We start from the raw sequence: 13,209 nt of genomic DNA on the forward strand, positions 1-13,209 counted from the left end.
CAGCCCTCTTGTTTGTATTTTGTCTTTGCAATAGCGTCTCCCTGACTCCCCCAGCTGACTTCTGCCCTGCAGTCGCTGGGGTGAAGGTGGGCGCCACCACGCTCATCCGCCCAGGGGTCTCGAGCGGCCTTCCCCAGGCCAGGCCCTTCCTTGCCCGTCCAGCCACGGCCTCTTGGCCACGGCCGCCGGTGTCCGCGCCACGGGAAGGTGCCGCGGGGTGGCGGGAAGGCCGGCGGTCGCGTGCAGCTACCGAACCGGAAACGGGGCTGCGCCACAGAAGCGCTCGGCTCCCCGCCTGGTCTGGCTGGGATGAAACAGCCGCCTGTATGCGTGACACGGCGAGCTTGAATCTCTGGTATGGAAGAGGAGGACGGGGGCCACGGCTATACACCTGGGTGCCCCGGTTTCCCTGCCGGGCCCCCGCCTCTCCACCATCCCACTGATCATCTCGGTCTGCGGGCATTCGCGGCAGGTGCGGCTGGTGCCTTTTGGAGAGAAGCCAGCTCTGCCCCGCTGGACGGGGTGCACCGCGAGGCTGGCAGAACGTGTCTTCGGCGGCAGCTTGCAGACCCTGGGCGCAGAGAAGACGGGGCAGGCCGCCCTCCTCTTCATTCCCAGCGCTGGCAGACCCAGCAGCCACGGAGCGCGGGCTCAGCACCTCCCCTGGCAGATCCCAGAAGCCCTTCCCAAGCTTCCCCCTGCCGCGTGCCAGACATCTGGTTTCAGGGCCTCGCCCGAGCCAGGACTCGTAACGCAGACAGGGGGAAGCGTGGCATGCCTGGCATTTGGTTTTCTCTTTAAAAGCAGACCTGATGGCTGGCAGTCCGCAACCATGGGTGGACAGGAACAAAGGGGGGGTTGCAGACAGCTAAAGTGCGATTTATGTGTACTCTATCGTAAAGGATGCTGAGCAACTCCTGAACAGAAAGCCCACAGCCCAGCCAGAAGCGCTGGAGGGACGGGGCTAGCTCGTTCCAATGGCTGCTAAATTGAATCCCTGTGGTCTCCAAAATGTAAGCCAGGGGAGGCGAACTGACGAGGTAAAAGTAGAAGTCATTTGGAAGAGCCTTGAGGCCTACCCTTTACCAAGAAGTACCGACAATGAGAAAGAAGTTAAAGACGCCCGAACAATTTGAACTTCCACGCCGTGAGAAACAGGTGCCCCTCACCTTGCAGGCACTCAGCCAAGCCCCCAGAGCCCCGACGTCCAGCGTGCTACTCACTGGGGCAGCCTGGCGCCCAAGCTGCTGGCCTGAGGGTCACGCCGTGCCTCCGCTCGCCACGCCTAGGTAGCCGGCGACACGTCGCCCGTACTGAGAACAAGGCCTGCTCCGCGGGGATGGCGTCCAGGGCGAGGCCAGCAGAGACAGAGGAGCCAGCTCCTTGGCCCTCCCTTTCCTGTCTGGCTGTTCACACTCAGGCTCATTTCTCCATCTTTGATTGACTGTTTTCCTGCTCCCCTTATTCCTCTTCCCTCTTCTGCCTCCTCTCCTCCTATCCCCCAAGGGGAGACAGTGGAAAGGAAACCTGAAAAGGAACTCTTGTTTCCTCTCTCCTCCATAAACATGGAGGGGAGCCCGTGGCTGTGGACCTTCTGCCACCAGAAAGCGCAACTGCTGCTCTGGCCTGCAGAGCAACTGTTCCAAAGACTTCACATAAGAGACTTGTGTGCCGCCCGCCTGGCCATCCACAGACCTGCATGATGCCACATATCTGCGTACCACCCACCTGGCCATCCACAGACTTGCATGATGCCCACCTGGCCATCCACATACCTGCATCCTACCCACCTGGTCATCCACAGACCCATATGCCACTCACCTGGCCATCCACAGACTTGTGTGCTGCCCACCTGGACATCCACAGACTTGCGTCCCATCCACCTGGCCATCCACAGACCCACACGCCGCCCACCTGGCCACCCTTCATTCTGCACACACTGTGGGAGTGCCCCGATGGGCTGGTATTGGAGGAACTGGAGTAAAGTGGGTATCACTGCTGTCTCCAAGTCCCCGTGAGACTCTGGGACCCTGAATTCCAGCCTAACCCTTCATCTCTGCATCTCCCACATGACCCCGGACCCCACTGAATCATCTAGGTGCGTGAGACCAAATGGCTCCAGCTCCGTCTCACTGTCCCCGGTTCTCAAACTGGGCAAGCTCTGGTCTACAGGAGTCCTGCAGAGCCAGCATCGCAGCAAGGGGCCCGCAACTTCACGCAGGACGAGCCGCACCTTCCGCCACGGCCTCCTTGTCAGATGTCTTTGCTGCTTAGTCCTTGAAGCAAAGATACTATTTCCAGAAAGAAGATGGAAGAAAAAAACAAAACAACAGACTGGAAACATCGTTTGGAGAATTGCCCTTTGTCCAGGAAGGATCGTCGCCTCCCACTGTGCCCTGTCTGGGCCAATCTGGGCCCGAGTTAGTGTTGACTACCTGTCACAGTGAAGTCACCCTCTGGAGGGCTGGACTCGCCACCAGCTTGGCCCACGATGGAGCCTGCTCTGCCCAGCCCGAAGCAGCTGTGCAATCGCTCTCCTCAACAACCTCAACCGCAGCTGGGCATCGGTGGCTCACGCCTGCCAGCCTCGCTATTCAAGGAGGCTAAGATCTGGGCATCACAGTTCGAAGCCCGCCCGGGAAGGAGAGTCCGTGAGGCTCTGGTCTCCAGTACACGACTCAGAAAAGCCTGAAGTGGTGCTGCGGCAAGTGGTAGAGCACTACCCTTGAGCGAAAGAAGCCAGGCCCGGAGTTCAAGCCCCAGGACTGGCAGAAAAGAAAAGGAAAGGAAAAAAAAGGACCTCAGTACACATCTGTGACTTACCTCCTTAAAGGTTACCATGCCTAAAGCTATATATAATTCTATCTAGAAAATATACAGCTCCAAATATATCAAAACCCGTATGGTGGCATGCGCGTTTTATACTCCCTCTAGCGTGTGGCGTGGCGTGCATGGTGTCCGTAGCTGAGCTTACCTTGTTGGTTGCATGAGGTGCATGTTGTGCGGATGGCCCCTCAGCCATCCCCACAGATGCATGTGAACCGGAGCGTAGAGCCGGGAGAGGTCAGGGCGTAAACGGTGACGGTAACAGGACGAGGGCCCTGGGCCAGCCGGGGCTGGTGTGTGTGAGGACAGGCACTCGCGCCTGCCCCCCGGGGGCCCCTCCATCTCGCTCACACCCGGCACCCACGGTGCTCCTCGAGTCTCCCTGTTGCTCTGACCACCAAAGACAGTAACACAGATCTCTTTCTCTCTTTTTTATCTATGTTTCATCAGCGTGTATGGCTGTCCCTTGGCCAAGAAAAGGAAAAGCCAAGATAAGCAGCCCCAGGAGCCGGCTTCCAAGCGCAAACCACTCCCGGTGAAGGCAGACAGCTCGTCGGTGGATGAGTGCTACGAAAGCGACGGCTCTGAGGACATGGACGAGAAGGAGGAGGAGGAGGAGGAGGAGTTCTCAGAGGACAATGAGGAGCAAGGGGAGGACGAGGAGGAGGAGGAGGAGGAGGAGGAGGAGGAGGAGGAGGAGGTGGACCGGGAGGAGGAGGAGGAAGAGGAGGAGGAGGAAGAGGAGGAGGAGGAGGAGGAGGAGATCGATGAAGAAGAAGATGATGATGATGATGATGAAGATGGAGATGATGTGGAGGAGGAAGAGGAGGAAGAGGAGGAGGAGGAGGAGGAGGAGGAGGAAGAGGAAGAGGAAGAGGAAGAAAATGGTAATCTTTAAAATACTAGCCAATACTAGCCAAGTGTCAAGTCATGACTGTGTTCCGTGTGAATTTTCTGGTGCCGTTTGTCCATGCACCCTAGTGATTGCCATATGAATAGGTCTGCTTGCTCAACACCGAAAACATCAGCTGTTTATGTAGGTTAAACCTTTGTCTTAAGGAACTTCTTTAAAGTATCTGCTCAGCTTTAGATTTTGTCTCAAATTGTTATTCAGATGGGTTGTCATGGCAATTTCCTGAAACATTTATAGTGCACATATTTGGTTAGCTAAGCAAAATTTATCGGGAGGACTGGTTTAGCATTTTTGGACTTTTAGGTTTGCCTGTGTTTCCTCTCCCAGGGCCGGTCTTCCTTCCTGGCCCAGAGCTGTGTAGTGTCACTGGTGGAGGGGGGTCTGTCTGTCAACGGCAAAAGCTCTGCTTTGGTGGCTGTCACGTGATCTAGGCGAAAGACTGCCATGTGATCAAGAGGAACTGGGAAATTGTTGATGGGATGGCTGTGTGCCTGGAATATGAGAACCATGTTTCTGGTCTGAGGTGTCAGACCAACACTTGTGAGACACACAGTCAAAGAAGATGCTGAGGAGAGCAAGAGACATTTCCCAGACACACTCCAATGCCTCACTTTGTGTAGGCTCCTGTTTGTACGAGACTCCACCTATGACATTCTAAAGGTTATTTTCTCTAGAAAGAAATGGGTGTTTTCTCAGGATCCCCCGTGGAGTTTTCACTGGTGTAGAGCTCACCTCAGAGAAATGCTTTTTTTTTTTTTTTTGCCCTTGTCCCTTGGACTCCAAAGAGTCTCAACCGTAGGATGGTGAATTTCTAGACCCACAGCCACCGCCCTGCCCACTAAGGGAAGCTTTGCGGATCACACCGTTGAAGCCAGACGTTGACACTTCTGAGTGCAGGCTCGGGGCTCGTGCGCCCTCAGAAGCCAGGCCACCTGAACTTTAAGACACTCCTAGGCGGTCAGAGTGGCTAAGATTCTTGCCAGACATCTGTGGCTCATATCTGCAATCTCAGCTACTCAAACGACTAAGATCTGAAGATTGCAGTTAAATGCCAGCTAAGGAAGGAAAAGCTACGTGACTCTTATCTCCATTTGACCACCCAGACGCGGAGCTATAGTTCACTAACATTGAGCAATAGTGCTAAGGGACAGCTCCTAGGACCTGAGCTCAAGTTCCAGCATTCAGACGTGTGCGCGCATGCGCGCGCGCACACACACACACACACACACACCAGATTCTTATGAGAACAGTTTGCTGCTTCTATTTTCACACACACATATTTCTGTATCTCTGCACAATGATTGAATAAGTTAAAATTTGTTCTCCCAATAGTTCTCTTTGTGTTATCAAACATGGCAAGGAAGCCGGATGAGGTACAATTGACTATGGCCAACAATCGCTGCTAGCTCTACTGAGCAATCCTGGACGAAGGTGCTATCTCATTAATGAGAGGCTGAGAACTAACTCACAGGTCTGAGTAATGAAACGTGTAGAGGGCTGGAACGGAGACCAGCTCATGCAAATCCTTTCTGGGCACGATATCCACTATGTGGTATTTGGGTGACATCATTAATTGTCAAGACTGATGGGTCATTAAATCTTGACCAGGCTTATTGATCAGATGGGCATAAAATAACATTCTTTTACATCCTCAGCTCATGTATGGAAGATAATAGATATTAACATTTGGACTTATGATATATTTTTGCATGTGATGGATTAAACTAGGAGGCTTGAAATGTGCACCGTTTAATCAAGAGTCCTGACCAAGTTTAGGTTTTGCTTTTCACTAGAAATTAAGCTTTTGATCTTAGCTTCTTTCAGGTCTTTAGGTAATCTACTTTCAAGTATACCTAAGTCGTGTTACCGAAGTTGTGTTAGAATGTGTCAGTAAATGCAAGTTGGCTCTAAACGGATGAGCATGATGATGGCTTAGTGAGCCAGATAGCCAATGGAAACAAAAGACATCTCTGCTGGACTAACTCCAGAATGTGCTCACAGCAAATGCAAGCATGATAGAAGCAACAATTGAGCAGCTCCTTAGTCTGAGGGGTCCTGAGCACCTGCCCCCAGCCTGGTCACTGCAGTGGTGCTGGGTGTGTGCTGTGTGCACACGAGGACACAAATGCCCACAGATGAGCCGTGGCTTTCCCAGCTGGCCACAGGGCACCGAGCTGGCCATGGGGCTCTGAGCTGACCACGGGGCTCTGAGCTGACCACGGGGCTCTGAGCTGACCACAGGGCTCTGAGCTGACCACGGGGCTCTGAGCTGACCACGGGGCTCCGAGCTGACCACGGGGCTCCAAGATGACCACAGGGCTCTGAGCTGACCACAGGGCTCCAAGATGACCACAGGGCTCTGAGCTGACCACGGGGCTCCGAGCTGACCATGGGGCTCCAAGATGACCACGGGGCTCTGAGCTGACCACGGGGCTCTGAGCTGACCACGGGGCTCTGAGTTGACCACAGGGCTCTGAGCTGACCACGGGGCTCTGAGCTGACCATGGGGCTCCAAGATGACCACAGGGCTCTGAGCTGACCATGGGGCTCTGAGCTGACCACAGGGCTCTGAGCTGACCATGGGGCTCTGAGCTGACCATGGGGCTCTCAGTTGACCACGGGGCTCCGAGGCCGACCACAGGGCTCTGAGCTGACCATGGGGCTCTGAGCTGACCACGGGGCTCTGAGCTGACCACGGGGCTCTGAGCTGACCATGGGCCTCTCAGTTGACCACAGGGCTCCGAGGCCGACCACAGGGTGTTGGCTCAGAGTCCTTGGGACATCTGCCAACCTCTCAGTCATGTTGGGAGGCTTTACAGGAACCCACCAGGCAACTCAAGAAGAATTTAAATGTGGGCTGCTATGAGGTTAGACTGTGTCCCATGAGAGCAAAGGTGTCCACGTGAACAGATTTCCTTGGTGGAAAGAGAGGCCCTGGCCCCTTTTGGATGGCCTCCCTAAGAAGCCTGGGGGGGCAACAGCCATTCAGAGCAAGCAGCGCCGGCTCTTGTGAGTTCTCTGGAGGGGCTTTGTGTGATTACCTGGGAATACATTTCTGTATACATCTGATCCCAGGGAACGCAGAAGCCAGTCACTAGAGGGGGGTGCCCACGGGGGCCCAGGGGAGCCAATGCAGCTGTGTCCCACTTACATTCCGAGTGGGTCACACTCCAAGTACTTCCTGGCCCATTGGGGTCAGGAATCTCCAGGTAGAGTCTAGATTAAAGAACAATGGTGCTCTGTGGACAGGGTTCGTGAGCGAGTCTCCACGAGTGTGCATTCGTGTCAGAAAGGCTTTGAAGGCCCAGGTCTGTTTGCATATTCTCGTGGAGTACATTCCGCTCGGCTCCCTGTTGATGGGACCTCAAATCAGTCCACACATGCCAGCCGGTACCATGACAGCCCGCCGGCCCAGAGAGGCGGGCGCGACGCGCCGAGGCCCCGTGAGCGCGGACCCTGCCTCTCTGTCCGCTGCAGTCTTGAGATCAGTCCCGTGTTCGCTGTTGGCCCTGGAGCCAGCGCGGGCCCCAGTGAGGCTGGGCCTCACTCCCAGCACACAGAGGCCCAGGCCCTGCATGACCCTTCAGGAAAGGCAGGGGGGAGACAGAGCACTGGGACTGGGCTGTGAGCAGGAAGGCAAGCACCCTACCGACGCGAGTGGCGGCCCCAGGTGAGGAAGTGTCGATGGCAAGGCCAGGCAGGGGTGCAGCTAGACCCGCCCCGGCCCCGGGACAGCCCCAAAGCCGCCGCCTCCTCCCGGCAACCTGACGCCACGCTTCTTCACCAAGATAGGCATTCCCACCTGATCAGAAATTGAAACCAGGAGTTCGCTGAGAGGTTTTGTTTGGGGTACAACAAATTTACACAAATTATCAAATTATTATAACAGGAGCTCCTAGATTGTCGAAGGAACGTTATTATAAACTTGTGAATTAAGTATTTCTTTTAACTCCAAAGATCCTTAAGCATTGCAGTTGCACATAAAGCAAAATAATTCTGTGCATAAATATGCTAAGAGCATATTTATGTGAAATATTGTGTTTGATCTTTCTGTTGGTTATATCAAAATAAGTGGGGCAGAGACTATTTTACTCTCTTTGTGTTAATTAGAAACACAATCCTAAATTATTTTCTGTAAGTGGTGGCTATATAGTCAGACTCTGCTGATAGCTTTTCTTACTACAGAACTCAAATTCTTTTAATCAATTGCTGTTTGTTCGAACAACAGAAAATTTAAACAACAATGATTTACTCAGGTACTGAATATCTCAGATCACACTGAGCTCATAATTAATATTATATTTAATATAAAGTTGACCTAGCATAGATTGGTCTTTTATAGGAAGAGTTCTATTTTCAAAATATCCATAGGGATTGTTTAATTTCACATGACTAAATAAAAATTCCCTCATCCTAAAGTTAAGTTATTGTTCAGTGATCATAGGCCTTTTTATTAGCAGATACTATTTGCACTTTGACAAATGTCTTTTTGGGTTTCTTACAATAGAAGTGTAGATTATTAAATGGATATAAAATGTCCACAAATTCTACTTTATTTTCATAAGGTATTACCCACAAAAAGAAAAATTCTTTTTGTTGTTGTTGTTGTTGGCCATGGTGCTTGAACTCTGGGCCTCAGCTCTTCAGCTCAAGACTAACACTCTACCACTTGAGCCACAGCACCGCTTCCAGTTTTCTGGTGATTAATTAGAGACAAGAATCTCACGGATGTTCCTGCCTGAGCTGGCTTTGAACCACAATCCTCAGATCTCAGCCTCCTGAGTAGCTAGAGTTACAGGCATGAGCCACTGGCGCCCAGCAAGAGTAGTACTTTAAATGGCTATGTATGCAAACACACCTGTGCATACACATTTCCATCTATGTGTGTGTCCACATACTTTGGGGGCACATGTTTGCTCCTCATACATGGGCATGACCGCTGTCTGTAGAGCACAGCGATGGAGGTCCAGATGGAGGGCATTCACTCGTGGGCACCGCCTCCTGGGACGCGTGGCCAGGCCTTCGGAGGTCCGCGGCCGCCCGTGGGAACTCATCTCTGCTGTCTGCAGCAGCCCCGGCTGTCCTGAACGGCCAGGCACTGGCGAGCCTGTGACCATTAGGAAGACTCCGACTCCTCGTGGAGGACTTCCGGGCTCTAGCAAGCTCCCTTTGTCAATTAACAAGCCCGTGAGGTAACGCCTTTGAGCACCCTGCCCCCTGGTTGGAGGAGGAGCGGTTGTTTGAGGAAACCAAACCTTGAAGCGTTGCTCCAGGAATCCTCCAGTGTCCCATGTGGTTGCCCGGGCAGGTAGAGCCGCTGACCGGAGCCAGAATAGCAACGTGGGGTGTGGAGGCCACGCAGGAGGGGCTGCTTTAGTTAGAGGGGTGTGGTAGGGCGCTCTCTGCTATTGAAGAAACCTTGGTGGGCCGTGGCCCCCGTCCCTGAGTTCTGCCTTCACCACAAATGGCCAGGAACACGAGACCGTCTTCCAGCAGGGTTCCTCCCCTCCGTGACAACCCCACGGAAGGAACGCGAGGCAGAAACCACACCCTGGAGTTCCTCCCACTGGAACGGTTTTAATGGTGAAACTCCTGAGGCGTCTTCTCCTTCGAAGAGGGCAATACCCGAGCTCCCGGTTGCTACCCCGTCTTGATAACTTGGGGTAGCTGGCAGGAGCCCCCCACCCCCACCCCGAGGGAAGAGCTGGTGAAGGTGATGAGCGGTCGGCACCGCGGCCTCTCAATCCCTCCTTCCCCGAGGATGCTGCCCTCCATATTGATTAGCCAATTATCCTCTTATGTCTTCCTCGGGGAAATGCCCCTGGTGGAGGGAGCAGGCTGAAGTGCAGACAGACTGTGAAAATCAGAATTAGCCAACCGGTTTCTGCTGCAGTCAGCAGGAAAAGCAAGAGTTCTGAGACCAGCACAGAACAAAGATGATGTGTTTAGTATGCACGGCCTCGCTGGGGAAAGGCTTCGGACACCGTCGGGAGAAAGAAAAGGGTGAAGTTTGTTCCTCTTAAAAATTAACCCCTCCCCGAGTCTGCAGCCCCTTCCCTCCAGATGTGGGGGAGGAGGTTCCTGATGCGTGTGGCCGGGCCATAAGTCATTCTATAGTGAGATCTTTCTAGGTATCCAGCCATGATAGAACTTGATTAGGCAAGCTAATTTGTCCCTCATTATCCAATATAATTATTGCTTACATTTCATGAGGGTTTGAGTACTTCTATAGGAAGCAGAAAACTTGAAGCTTTAGCGCAGTGGTTGCACGAGGGGCAAATAGCACTCATGTCACACCAGATGAAGTCTTTTACATGTGAAAAATAATCCTGTAAGAGAGTAAGTCTACTGCGGTGTTATTCAGATGGACTTTGCGGGCCACTCTAAGGAGGCTGTAGCTTGTCTGGGATGTCTTCGCTCTTTGCATTTTTGTTCCCAGTGGTTCAGTGTCACGGAGGGAGTGAGGACAGCTGGGATGGAGGCGCGTTTCGGGCTCCGGTGCGGCTGCCCACCTTGAGCCTCCCTGAGCCTCAGTCAGGAGGGGGGGCGGGGGGCGGCAAGTGTGCATGCGCGTCCATGCAGGAGTGTGCACGCACGGGCATACATGCAGGAGAGAAAGATAGACTCACAGACATTGAGACAGAAAAGCAGAAGGAATGGCAGGAGAGAGAGAGAGAGAGAGAGAGAGAGAGAGAGAGAGAGAGAGAGAGATTGGGTGGCGTGCCCCGCTGGGCCCTGAGAGCTAGCGGCTGGAGGGTGTGGCTGTGGTACTATTCCCAAGTCCCCACATGTAGATGAACCATAGACCTAAAATGTCACCCAGAAAAATACCCCTCAAAACCTTATGAATAAGCCACGCTTCATTCGGTCACAGTCCACTCATTTGGAGTGAATGGAAACACTAGGAAGTGAACATCGCTCAGTTTCTAAGATCTCTCTGTGCGGCTTGGTCCCCTTGTGAGCACTGTAGCTGGGTGCTTTCTTTCTTCCCCCCTTTCAGCTGACCTCACTTAGTTTTCATGAAGATCCTGGCTTACTTATAAAAGGTAGCGTTTGCCATCAGTGAAGTGGCTTGGCCCCGCCCTGTCCATCCCGTGGCCTGGCGGTGGGCTCTAGAGGTGCCCTGGACGTGGGAGGGTCCCGCAGAGCTGGGCTGGGTGGAGCCCACAGGGGACCCCACGGCACAGTGGCCGGGGCTCCCCTTCCTAGCTGGGCACAGGCTCCAGCTCTGCGCGGTGACGAAACTGAAGGCCCAGCACATCAGGAGGGGCCACGAGCTCTGCCCGTGGCTTTCGATGGCCCTGCCTGTGGCCACGGGCTCCGTGTTTTCCTCTCCTGTGGAATCCAAAATGGTCTAGTGTCTTCTTTTTTATTGTCAGGATGATGTACAGAGGGATTACACTTACATACTTAAGGTAGTGAATACATATACATTTCTTGTTATACTTGTTAGCCCCTTTCTCATTTTTCTCCCACCTTCCCTCCCCTCAACCTACCCCCTTTGCTTTCATTATTCTTTTTAAATCTCTGCCTTGATGGGCATTGTCATTCTAGTCTACAATGCTTATGAACTCTATGATTATTAACAATAAAACAATCCCAGGCTGGGTGATATGTACATTTCTTTCTTTTTGTTTGGTGTAATCTGTTCCTCCTTTTTCTCTCATTTCTTCCCTCCTCCTCGCTGCCCTTGAGGGCTTAGTTTGCTCTTATCAGTGTCCATTGCAGCTGTTGGGCTCAGTCTACTGTATTTTTTTCACCCATTTCCCACTCATTGTGTGCCTTCTTCCCAGCTTCCCTCAGATGTGCACGTGTACACTCCATATGTGAGGTAAAGAATATAGGGCCCTTTAAATACTGTAAGACAAAGTCCTATGCTTCCTTATTTTTGCAGTTCTTTTCAGGCTGGATATTAATTTATGTATATATGAGTTCGTGTTTGGGTTTTACTTTTCAGTGCCATTCTCCCAAGACTGACCCTTTTTGGTCTCCCTGTGAATTGGTATCTTGGGTCCTGTTTTCTTTGTCATGTCTCTGTTATTTATTTCTAACACCTGTGTATCAGGGAGACCACGCGCCGTTTGTCTCTCTGTTCCAGGTTTGTCTCGCTCAACATGATTTGTCTTGAAGGACTCAAGGAAGGAATTCCATGGGCTGCTCAAGGCAGACCCAGAGATCTCAGCAAGCCCCAAGTCAGAACCTCCCACCCACCCCCTTCTGCTCCGCGTCCCCGGCCAATGCTCCGCTCCACTGCGAGGGACCTGGCATACGTGCCCCTGGCCATGCTCAGAGCAGACGCAGAGCTGTCCAGGGACTGGGCGGGGGTGGCTTCCTTGGCTCCGCTGGCCAGTGCTCCTACTCCCACGAGGAGTGTCTGGCAGAACTTGCTGCCTGGAGACTGGCCAGCAGGAACAAGTCTTCATTAGCAAGACGGTGACACAACCCAGTGTGACTCAGAATCACAGGTAGGCTGGACACCTGCTCATCCTTAAAACCACGAGCAGAACCCCCAGGACCCTTTCCTTCCTCTGCAAGCAGACAACAGCACAGGGCCCCAGAGAGCCGCAAAGTTACAAACCATGGTGGCCCCAGAGCGGGCCGCCCAGAACAGACCACGCAGAGCAGACGATTCCTGGAAATGGCAACGTTCGGCTTGGGTGAGGGAATGACGGCTGGAACCTCACTGGGAAGAGACAGTGAAGTGTCTCCTCTCTTAGGGTTGCATGACTCAGTTGCCCACACTGGGTAGTTCTTAGGAGAGACATGGTGTCAGTCTCTAGTTGCACTGCTTTGTTTCTCTGGTGGCTGTTACCCCCGTCAGCATGAGTGGGAGCATGGAGAATGCGAGCCTCCTCTCAGGCAAGCAAAACCTGGAGGCGCTGACGGGAGTCAGGATCAGTCGACCCGCGAGAAGCCGCTGTGTGCCGCCCACGTTCCTCCCGCCCGGTGCTGAGTCGGAAGGCAGCAGGGACGATGCCCGGACCCTGCCCGGGCCGAGGGAGGCAGCAACTGCTCGGGAGTTGACTGATTGACAAAGACCGAGGGCAGAAGGCTGCCGCAAGCACCGACCTAGAGCAGACAAACGCGAGGCCAGCAAGGGCACCGCACTGGCGGGTGAGCGGGTGGGGCTTTCAGTGCGGAGATAGCTGTGGTAAGAAAACCAGAACCCAGAAATCGCTGCAGGGGAACTGACGCCACACTGCAAGACAGGCCTGAAATACATTTAGTACTTGCACGTGATACGCCAAGACCACGTCCACTGGACTGAGCCCCAACAAGAGCAGGCACCGCTGTGGGAAGAGGCCATGCAACCTGCAAGACCAGCAGACACGGGCCCGCAGGAGGAGAGGTCAGAGGCGCCAGGACCGTGCCGTGCCGGGCCGTGGGTGACCGTCCTCCAGCTCTGACGCTGCCCTGGCCGGACCTGCCCACAGCTGCTCTTCTCCACCCGAGGGAATGGCACCGGAGGC

At 53.5% G+C, this 13,209-nt stretch overlaps 1 protein-coding gene across 7 annotated transcripts in view; it reads left to right on the plus strand.

Moving 5' to 3' along the window:
* Myt1l (myelin transcription factor 1 like) overlaps positions 1-13,209 on the plus strand; it is a 136,411-nt gene that overhangs the window by 30,269 nt on the left and 92,933 nt on the right. For 4 of the 7 annotated variants that reach the window (XM_048352183.1, XM_048352184.1, XM_048352182.1 and 1 more), the window contains exon 4: positions 3,277-3,713. In XM_048352183.1, coding sequence (XP_048208140.1) covers positions 3,277-3,713 — 437 coding nt within the window. The remainder of the gene's footprint in view (positions 1-3,276; positions 3,714-13,209) is intronic. The other 3 variants (XM_048352186.1, XM_048352185.1, XM_048352188.1) reach the window with 1 other exon arrangement.

Source organism: Perognathus longimembris, chromosome 8 (assembly GCF_023159225.1).
Source record: "Perognathus longimembris pacificus isolate PPM17 chromosome 8, ASM2315922v1, whole genome shotgun sequence".
In the NCBI taxonomy this organism is placed as follows: Eukaryota; Metazoa; Chordata; class Mammalia; order Rodentia; family Heteromyidae; genus Perognathus; species Perognathus longimembris.